The following is a 10,236-nucleotide window of genomic DNA, read 5'->3' as shown; positions in this document are numbered from 1 at the left end:
GGGGGCAGGGTCTCAGGAGCTGCGGCATCAACGAGTCATGGCCCGGAGGTCCTAATACCCATCTTGTCTTAACAAGCAGTCGTGGGCTGGGCCCAGAGCCCAAGTTCTGGCCAGGTTTATTGCTACAAGTACAGCCCGGACACATACATCAGACATGGAGCAAGGGTACTCATACCTGCCAGAAGGTCATCAGGGAAGAACTGCACCAGCCCCCACAGGCTGCTACAACATCCCCTGGCTTTCTGATCCTTCTGTTATACCACAGTCAAAGCAAATGATGCATTGCCTCTCAGATGTACATTGGAGGTCTCAACCTGTCTTGTAATGTGGGCTTGTTGGACCTCCTGCCCTGGCTGCTCCCATTTTAGCCTCCTCATCCTGGGCCTGGACTCTGCTCCCCTCTCCATCATCTCTCCCTCCCATCTTGAGGTGTGCCAGCCTGCCAAGCTTTCTTCCTGGGAGGAACTTGTGCATCCATCAGGTTTGCTGGTGAGGTCTACTCATGTCAATGCTTTTGTGACGCCTTTGTGGAAGCAACCAATAGTGATCTATGCTCCAGCAAAGCCTGCTGGGGTCACGGGTTGCTTGGGGTTGAGTTGAGCCCGGTCATTGCTAGATTGAGTTGTGGTCTTGTGTTGAGTTCAGTTGATGGGAAGGTTGAAACTGGGTTGAGTTAAGATCTTGGGTAGGTTGAGATTGAGTTGACTTGAGGTCGTTAGGTAGGTTGAGACTAGGCTGAGTTGGGGGTCACTGGGTAGGTTAGGGTTGAGTTGACTTTTGCGAAGCCTTTGTGGAAGCAGCATATAGTGATCAATGCTCCAGTGAAGCCTGCTGGGGTCATGGGTTGGTGGGGTTGAGTTGAGTGAAGTCATTGGTAGGTTGAAGATGGGTTGAGTTGGGGTTGAGTTTAGTTGATGGATAGGTTGAAACTGTGTTGAGTTGGGCTCTTGGGTGGGTTAAGGTTGAGTTGACTTGAGGTCTTTGGTAGGTTGAGCTTGGGTTGAATTGCATTCATGGGTAGATTAAGACTGGCTGAGTTTGGATTTTGGGTAAATTGAAACTAGGTTGAGTTGGGGTCTTGGGTAGGTTAGGGTTGAGTTGACTTGAGCTCATTGGTAGGTTGATGTTGGGTTCAGGTGAGTTCATGGGTAGGTTAGGACTGGCTGAGGTTGGGTTTTGGGTAGCTTGAGGTTGGGTTTTGGGTAGCTTGAGGTTGGGTTTTGGGTAGTGTGAGGTTGGTCACTGGGATGATGTAGGATGGGTTGGGTCAAGGGATTGGTCATGGATGGGTTGGGTAGGGCAGCTCCAGCCTCAGGCCTGTGGTTGGACTAGACGTGACCCCTGGAGGACCTGCCCCCCAGCCCCACCTCTCTTTGATTCATCTCCACTCTTCTCTCCCAGAGCTCGCCCAATCCCGACCCAATTGACAGCAATGCCTGGGGGCTGTGGAACATAGTCCTGGCACTGGGCCCCACCCAGACTGGGCCCATAGCGCAGCTGGTACTGGTACTCCACCTTGCCATGCTTCAGGTAGCAGGTCTTTTGCTGGGAGGCTCCAGCCACTACAGGTTCATCACAGGTCCCCAGGAGGTCATCGCTTTTCCAGCCGTCGTCATCCCACACCTGCACTCACAACTTGGAGCCCACGGGGACTGTCCTGGCTCCAGAAACCAGGCGGGTGTTCCAGACGAGGTTGTTGTTGTTGTTGTTCACGGTGCTGGCTTGCATCCACCTTCCACTGTAGAAGACCTTGATGTAGCCGTCCGTCTGGGTGAAGGTGTCTCCCCACAGACCATAGCTGCGGCTGGATGGTGACCTTCAGCTTGCCCAGGCCCCAGTGCTTGGAGCAACACATGGTGTTGGCCACATCATCCCCGGGGCAGACACAGAAGCAGGGGTCCCGGATGCTACATCGGGTGCCCGGTGGGCACGGCTTGGTGCAGTTCCTCCACAAGACCCGGTCACGGATGTACTTGCTCACTGCTCACTGGAGAGCCTCCCTCCTTGGGTCCTCCTTGTTGACCAAGAAGTGGAGGGGTGCCAGGGCATAGGAGAGCAGGTCGGGGTGGGCTTTGATGCTTTCCAGCCAGCTGCTGTAGCCCGTGGCATTTTGCCAATTGGCAAAGACCAAGTCGATGTGGTTGTAGCCACCAACGACCTCGGTGTCACGCTCGTGGAAGCTCGTCTTGAGTTTCTGCTTGTTTTGCTGCTGCTGGCACATCTTGGCAGCCAATTCGGCTCTGCTCATCTTGGCTGCGATGCTCATGGTTGCTTCCATGTTCATGCAGTCCTTGACATTGTCGTCAGTCAGCCCATCCAGAGCCGCCTTCCAGGTCCAAATGGCTGTGATGTCCCGGATTCGGGCCCCCAGGTGGACCTGGGTGAGGTAGTGGGTTCTGTATGTGGCGATGAACTGGTGGTACTCAAGTTGTGAGGCCAGGGTGTAGCTCCGGGGCAGGTCCCTCATGGCCCGGGTGAAGCGAGGAGAGAGTGGGGGACTGTCGATGATGCAGACCCTGGTGGGGGAGGGAAAAGGAGAGCTGCCATCTTGTGAGGGCATGGGTACAGGGCAACTGTTGGAGGGGGGCATGTCAACCCAACCTCAACTTACCTATCATCTCAACCCAGCTTGACTTCAGCTCAACCCAGGACAGCTCAACCCCAACTCCAACCAACTCATGACCTCAGCTCAATCCGATCTCAACCTACCCACCACCTCCACCCCACCCAGCCATGACCTCCAACCTCCCCTTGACCTCCCTGCCCTGGATTGTCTCACTGGTAGTACTGGCAGGAGACCTCGTGGGTGGTGAAAGTGTACTTGTCCTCCTGGGCCTTGCCTGCACTGAATTTGGTCATCTGGGAGTGGGACCCAGCCAGTGCCACCTGTGGCCTGACCTCGGAAAGGAAGCCCATTCTCCCAAATGTAGACCCTCCCTTTGTCTTGGGGAAGGCACGTGCACACAGGCAGGGGCTCAGGTACCATAATGTCCCATCTACCGCATCCCCCTGCCCATCTTGGGGCCCTGAGGCAGGTAAGAGATGTGGGTACCATTATTTCCTGCCTCTCTCTTCCCCCGCTTAAAAGTAGGTACCATGGCACCCCGCAAATAAAGACCCACGCCTTGTTTTGGCAAAGGCATACGCACAGGTACCGTAAGATCCTGTCTACCACAGGTGTAAAATAAGGTACTGCATTTTCCAGTCTATGACATCCCCAAAATTAAGACCCACCCCCTTGTTTTGGGGAAGGCAGGGGGTCCAGGCCTCCCTGCAATAATGTTAGCCACCATATTTTCCTGTCTATAAGGCCTCCTAAATTGAGACCCGCGCCTTGCTTTGGGGAAGGGATGAGAGAGGGAGCCTGTGGCGTCCAGGGCTGAGAGTCCAACCCCCGAGGGTCCTTATAGAGGCCTGTAGGACCAGAGGGGGGGATGTGAGGTCTCTGGCCCAGCCCCTAGTACACATGGTGCAAGGGACTCAGGCCATGTCCTCCGCTTCTCTCTGCCTCTCTTTTGGGCTGTGCGAGTGTGATTGTGGGGTAGGATGTGTGGTCAACTGACACCAAAAGGAAATGGGTGTCAAAAGCTGGGGCTAGGAGTGGAACTGTGAGATGTGGGGGGAAGTTTGCACTCAGCCGCTGCAGAAAGGTTTATCTGCCCCCCCCCCTTCCCCCCGAGCCTGGCTGGTGCCCCTCACTCCTGACCCACAACCTCCCCACAACCCCCTGCCGCACTGATCGTATTCCTCACTCCCGATCCACAACCCCGCCGATCCCCCTCGCTCCCGACCTGCACCAGCAGCAATGCCCCTCACCTTTGACATGCAGCCCTCCCACCTACCCCCCAGCCTGGGGGTCCCTCCATTTTGTGTGTGATTTTTATACCCGAAGTGCCTTACAGCGGGGAAGGGGAAGGACTGCTGAACGGAGAGATGGATCAAAGACTGGACAGATGGACGGGGTATGAAAGCGGGTGAGGGGATGGAGGGAGAGAAACGAGGCACATGGATAGATGTGGGCAGGTGGGTAAAGGAAAAGTAAAGGAGGTCAACAGCGATGGAGGGAGGAGCACAGGGGCTTTGTGGGAAAGGATGGAGGGACAGATCCACATGCTTTTAGGGCAGACAGAGACACTGAGGGATCAGGGGGATGGCTGGGGGCAGTCCTGGCCCCGTGGCCCGGGCTCCTGGGTCCGCATTCACCTCTCAGGTCCCAGGGCTGCCTCTCGGCTGTGGCGATGCTCTGAGTGAGGTGTGGGGGTGGGGGGGAGAAGAGCCACAATAAACCATGTCCTGCCCCCCCAGCCCCACCACAGCTGCGTCAGAGGTGCCAGCACCAACGTCTGGGTGAGGCTGAGGGGGGTTGTGGTTACAGCAATGCTTCCTGCCCGGAGCAGCTGGGCCTTGACGCTTGTTCTCTGGTCTGCACCCACCAGGAGCAAATACGCACCCCATGCCTCTACCTCAGAGGTATTCGTTGCACACCAGCGAGCCTGGGACTAACAACCCACCATGGCTCTGAGCTACTTCTGGCCTGATTGGTCAGTCGCCTTTTTACTCAGTTCTCAAAGCGTGCAAATGAGTGCCTCATCCATCACTTTTATTGACTCATCACAGACTGGATAACACAATTCCTCCCCCTCCGGAGGCATCACAACACTTCTAGCCTCTCATTAGCTGGCTGAAGATTTGCAGAGTCCTATGGGATGATAGACCCATCATTTCCCCTCCCCCTTCCCCCATTTTCCACACCCTAGTTTCACTAAGAGCCAGGCTGTGCTGTTGGGGGTCATGGAGCGATGGTTAGATGGATGTGGACTGGGAGAGGGGCTTTGAGGTGCGGGGTCTGGCTTCTTCCTGGCATGCAACCAGGGCATCGTCAGGGCTGGTCCGTCTCATTGTTGTGGGCCATTGATGTGCTGTCGGTGGGGGGAGTCTTGGGAGCTGTGGTGTCGATGAGTCTTGGCCCAGGGGTAAAGATTTGGCCAGGTTTATTGCCTACAAGTGCAGCCCCAACACGTATATCACACCAGGAGTGAGGGTGCCCGCACCTGTGAGAAGGTTATCAGTGAAGAACCACGCCAGCTCCCCTGGACCGCTACATCGTCCCTCAGCTTTCTGACCCTCCAATCAGGGCAAATTATGTGTTGGATGTACCTTGGAGGTCTCAAACTGTCTTGTTGCACCTCCTGCCTTGGCTGTTCTCATTCCAGCTTCCTCGTCCTGGGCCTGGACTCTGCTCCCTTCTCCATCTTCTCTTCCTCCGGCCAGCCAAGCTTTGTTTCTGGGAGGAACTGGTGCATCCATCAGCTTTGTGTGTGAGGCCTACTTATGCTCATGCTCTTGCAAAGCCTTTGTGGGAGCTGCATATACTGATCAGTGCTCCAGCGAAGCCTGCAAAGGTCATGGGGTTGGCTGGGGTTGAGTTGACCAAGGGCATTGGTAGGTTGAGTTGGGGTCTTGGGTTGAGTTCGGTTGATGTGTAGGTTTGGGTTGAGCTGACTTGAGGTCATTGGTAGGTTGAAGTTCAGCTGAGTTGAGGTCTTGCGTAGGTTGAGACTGGGTTGATTGGTCTCTTGGGCAGTTTGAAACTGGCTTGAGTTGGGGTCTTGCGTACGTTGGGTTGAGTTGACGAGGTATTTTGGTGGGTTGGGGTTGGGGTTGAGGTTGGGTTGAGCTGGGCTCATGGGTAGGCTGGGGTTTTGCATTGCATTGGGTTTGGGTTCTCTACATCACACGTTATCTACAGCTATGGGATGTCCACTGCTGTGGTCTCCGGCTTCATAGGTGCCCAATTTGGGTGTGGGGCCTTCTCGTTGACTAGCGTGGCCAAGAGGTTGGCCAATGGATCAGTCTGGGATGGGTTGTGATAAGCTTGACTAGTTTAGCTAACTGGTTGAACAGTGGATGGGTGGTGTCAAGAGATTGGCTAATGGATTGGTCTGGGGTAGGTTGGGTCAAGGGGTTGGTCAACAGCTGGGTTCAGTTGTTTCTGCCTCTGGCCAGCAGTTGGACTAGAGGTGACCCCCGGAGGTCCTTTCCAGCCCCACCTCTATTTGATTCATCTCCATTCTTCTCTCCCACAGCTCGCCCAATCCAGGTCCAGTTAACAGCAATGCCAGGGGGCTGGGGGACATAGTCCTGACACTGTTCCCCCCCCAAACTGGGCCCGCGTTGCAGCTCATACTGGTACTCCAGCTTACCGTGGGTCAGGTAGCAGGTCTTTTCCTGGGAGGTGCCAGCCACTACAGGTTCATTACAGGTCCCCAGGAGGTCATCATCCCACCCAAAGTCCTTGTCCCACACCTGTACCTTCGGCTTGGAGGCCTCAGTGACCTTCACGGGCCCAAAATCTAGGCTGATGTTCCAGACGGGGTTGTTGTTGTCCTTCACGGTGCTGGTTTGAATCAACCTATCCTGGTAGAAGACCTTGATGTAGGCATCCGTCTGGGTGAAGGTATTTCCCCACAGGCCTTGGCCACATTTGATGGTGACCTCCAGCTTCCCCAGGCCCCGCTTCCGGGAGCAACACACAGTGTTGGCCACAGCATCCCCAGGGCAGAGACAGGAGCAGGGGTCCTTGGTGCTACGATGCGTGCCCGGTGGGCATGGCTGGGTGCAGTTCCTCCACAAGGCCTGGTCACGGATGTACTCACTCACTGCTTGCTGGAGAGCCCATCTCCTTGGATCCTGCTTCTTAACCAAGACGTGGAGAGGTGCCAGGGAGTAGGAGACCAAGCCAGGGTTGACTTTGAGGCTTTCCAGCCAGCTGGTGTAAGCACTGGCATCCCGCCTGTTGGAAAAGAGCAAGTCCGTGTGCTTGTGGCCACCAACGACCTCAGTGTAACACTCATGGTAGGCCTCATGGAAGCTTGTCTTGAGGTTCTCCTTCTGACGCTGATCCTGGCACACCCTGGCAGTGGGCTCGAGCTTCCCTCTTCCCTTCCCGATGCTCATGGCCACTTCCACATTCAAGCAGTCCATGACCTCATCAGCTGTCAGCCCATCCAGTGCCGTCTGACAGGTCTTAACAGCTGTGACATCCCGGATGCGGCCCCCCCAGGTGGACCTGGTTGAGGTAGTGGGTGCCATAGGCGGCGATGAACTGGTGGTATTCGGGGCGCGAGGCTGGGGTGTAGTCCTCGGGGAGGTCCCTCACAGCCCGGGTGAAGTGATGGGAGAGCAGGGGATTGTCTATGATGCGGAACCTGGTGGGGGAGGGAAAGGGGGAGCTGCCATCTTGTGAGGACGCAGGGATAAGGTATCTGACTGCTGGGGGCATGTAGCCCCAACCATGACCTCAGCCCTACCTCATCCTACCTGTGATCTCAACCAACCCATGACCTCAACCCAACCGAGCCTCAACCTACCCAGGACCCCAACTCAACTCAGTTCAACCCCAAGCAACCTGTGACCGCCCCGCCCCACCCCCAACTCAATCCAACCTAGAACTACCCATGTCTTCATCTTAACCAGAACCCAACCTACCCATGATCTCAGCTGAACTCAACCCAAACCAACCCATGACCCCAATCTAAACCTACCAATGATTCCCAACTCAACCCAACCAGCTCATGATCCCAACTCAACCCAGCCTCAACTCAACCCATGACCCTAACCTAAACTTACTGATGACTGCCATCTCAACCTGACCTCAACCTACCCATGACCTCAACTTAACCCCAAGCCACCCATGATCTCAACTCAGCTCAACTCCAATCAGCCTGTGACCCCAGCCTAAACATACCCAGAACCTCAACCCAACTTGGCTCAATCCCAATTAATCCATGACCCAACCTCAACCTACCAATGACCTCAACTCATCTGGACTCAAACCAACCTATGACCCCAAATCAAGCATTCCTCAACCTACCGGGGACTCCAATCCCAACCCCACCCAACCTCAGCCTATACACCATCCCAAGACGATCCAGATCTATCCCTGGCCCTAGCCCTGACCTCAAGCCAAATGTACCTGTGACCCCAGTTCAAACCCCAGCCTACCCATTAACACTAGCCATGACCTCTGATGTGCCCCCCAACCTCTCTGCCCTGGATCACCTTACCAGTAGTACTGGCAGAAGACCTCATGACTGGCGAAGGAGTACTTGTCCTGCCGGGCCTTGTCCATGCTGAATATAGCCGTCTTGGAGCGGGACCCAGCCAGTGCCACCTGTGTGTGTGCCTGTAAAGGGATGGCCACCTGGAGCCCCACCCACCAGTCATTTTCCACAGCCTTGCTGGCCTCTTGGACTACCTCCACAGCTGAGTAGCGCAAGTAGCTGGCCACCCTCTTCTGGCATGAGCCATGCACTTTCCAATCATCCAAAAGCCACGGGGAGGCGCTGGAGACTCCTGTTCTGGAGCGTATTGATGCACAGGGTGCAGGTCCCACTTTGCCTCTCCCACCGCCCGGCATCCACCACGTAGGCACCCTTCTGGGCCAGAGTGGTGATGTCAAAGCCTTCCCCCACCAGGCCGTGGCCAGGCACGAAGGCCGTGTGCTCCTTGCACTCCTTCACCATTGCCTGGCGGCAGTAGCAGGCCGTCATGGGCAGGACGAGAAGGAAGAGGAGGAGGATGAAGACTCCGGGACGGGGCATGGTGGGAACAGTGTAGTCCTTTATCTCAGAAGAGGACAGAGTCGTTGGCCCTGGCTGCCCCCTGGGTAAGTAACAGATGCAGGTACTGTATTTTCCCATCTCCTACACCCCTAAAATAAGGTACTGTATTTCCCTGTCTATCATGTCTCCCACATTAAGACCCACCCCTTGTTTGGGGAAGTGAATTGGAGGCCTTCAGAGCTGAGAATCTCACCCTAAAGGTCTGTCTAGAGGCCCGTGGGCCTATTGGAGGGGATGTGAAGCCACCTAAGCTGGTCCCCCCCCCTGCCATGTCCTGGCCCCTCCCTGCCCCAAGGACCCAGGAGTCCTGGTCCCTCCCCTCCCCCAAGATAGCTCCTCCCCAGGGGGTTCTCACAGTGTGGGGGGCTCAGGTCGTGGTCTCTGCCTCCCTCTCGTGGCTGTACGAGCGCGTCTGTGGTGCAGGTCAAACCAGAAGCTAACTGGTGTCAGAAGCCGTGGCGGGGGGTGGAACTGTGAGACGGGGGCGGAGGGGTGGAGTTTCCACAACCCCCCACAGCGGTGCCCCCCAATCCCACCCTGCACCCCCCCCATAGTGGTGCCCCCCACTCCTGACCTGCACCCCCCCACAGCGGTGCCCCCCACTCCTGACTGCAGCCCCCCATAGTGGTGCCCCCCACTCCCGACTGCAGCCCCCATAGCAGTGCCCCTCACTCCCGACCTGCACTCCACAGCAGTGCCCCCCACTCCCGACCCACAGCCCTTCTCACTATTCCTACAGCCCAGGAGTCCTTCCATTTTGTATATTATTTGTATGCTGGAGGTGCCTTATGGTGGGGAAGGCAGGGAGGCAAAGCACACGGACACATGGATGGGTGGGTAGAGCACAAGAGGGAGGTAAGGGGCACTGGGTGGATGGATAAGTAGAAAGGGAGATGGATGGATGGATGGAGGCCTGGAGAGAGACAGCTGGGTGGACAGCAGAGTGGGTGGAGGGATGGATGGAGGGGTGGAGGTGGGTGGCATGGCAGGGCATTTCGCATGCCTGTCCCTTTGAGAAGCTGTGGCAGGTGTGGGCCATCAGCTTCCCCACATGGGCCCCCAGGTGTTGTCCCAGGTCCTGAGAAAAGCCCTTGAGTAACACCTGAGGGATGCTGGGAAAGCCTGACCTCTGCGGCTGTGGCTGCAGAGGGTCACAGCCAAGGGTGACCCCTGATGCAGCCTCGAGGTCAGGGGAGGAGCTCAGGGGAGGAACAGGTTTGTGGGGACGGAGGGGTGCAGAGCCCAGCGAGAGGCTGTGAGGGGGTCCTGGCCCCCTGGGCGGGTGCAAACCTAAGTGGAGGAGAACACAGACAAGGAGCCATCGGTGAGGCCAGGGGCATGGTGTAGGGGTGTGGCAGAGCCCATAGGGCAAAGACCATGATGTGCAGAGCTGGGGGGGCACAGGGATGGGCGCAAGGGTCTGTGGGAAGGCCGGGGGGAGGGTCGGCAGGCAGAGAGGCCGAGGGGCTGGGAACAGATCTGGCCCCGTGCCCGGACTCCTGGGTCCACGCTCCTCTCTCAGCCACGGCAGCTCTGAGCACGGAGGTTTGGTGGGGCGGCACAATAGGAAGTGTCCGAGACACTGTCCCGGGCCACCGGCGACACAACACGC

General features: G+C 56.8%; 1 protein-coding gene and 1 pseudogene across 1 annotated transcript; both read right to left on the bottom strand.

Annotated features, from left to right (window-relative positions):
- Positions 1–1,311: 1,311 nt before the first annotated feature.
- Positions 1,312–2,916, bottom strand: LOC106723246 (annotated as a pseudogene).
- A 3,066-nt stretch (positions 2,917–5,982) lies between these two features.
- Positions 5,983–8,618, bottom strand: LOC102388743 (perforin-1-like). Its single transcript, XM_025195143.1, is given in 4 exon segments — positions 5,983–7,059; positions 7,061–7,208; positions 8,067–8,329; positions 8,331–8,618. Coding segments are annotated over 4 exon segments (1,761 nt in total). The 5' UTR covers positions 8,604–8,618.
- Between the last annotated feature and the right edge of the window lie 1,618 nt (positions 8,619–10,236).

Source organism: Alligator sinensis, unplaced genomic scaffold (assembly GCF_000455745.1).
Source record: "Alligator sinensis unplaced genomic scaffold, ASM45574v1 scaffold1704_1, whole genome shotgun sequence".
NCBI classification, from domain to species: Eukaryota; Metazoa; Chordata; order Crocodylia; family Alligatoridae; genus Alligator; species Alligator sinensis.
Note: the sequence above shows the minus strand (reverse complement) of the source record. Positions and strands in the feature narration are given on the sequence as shown.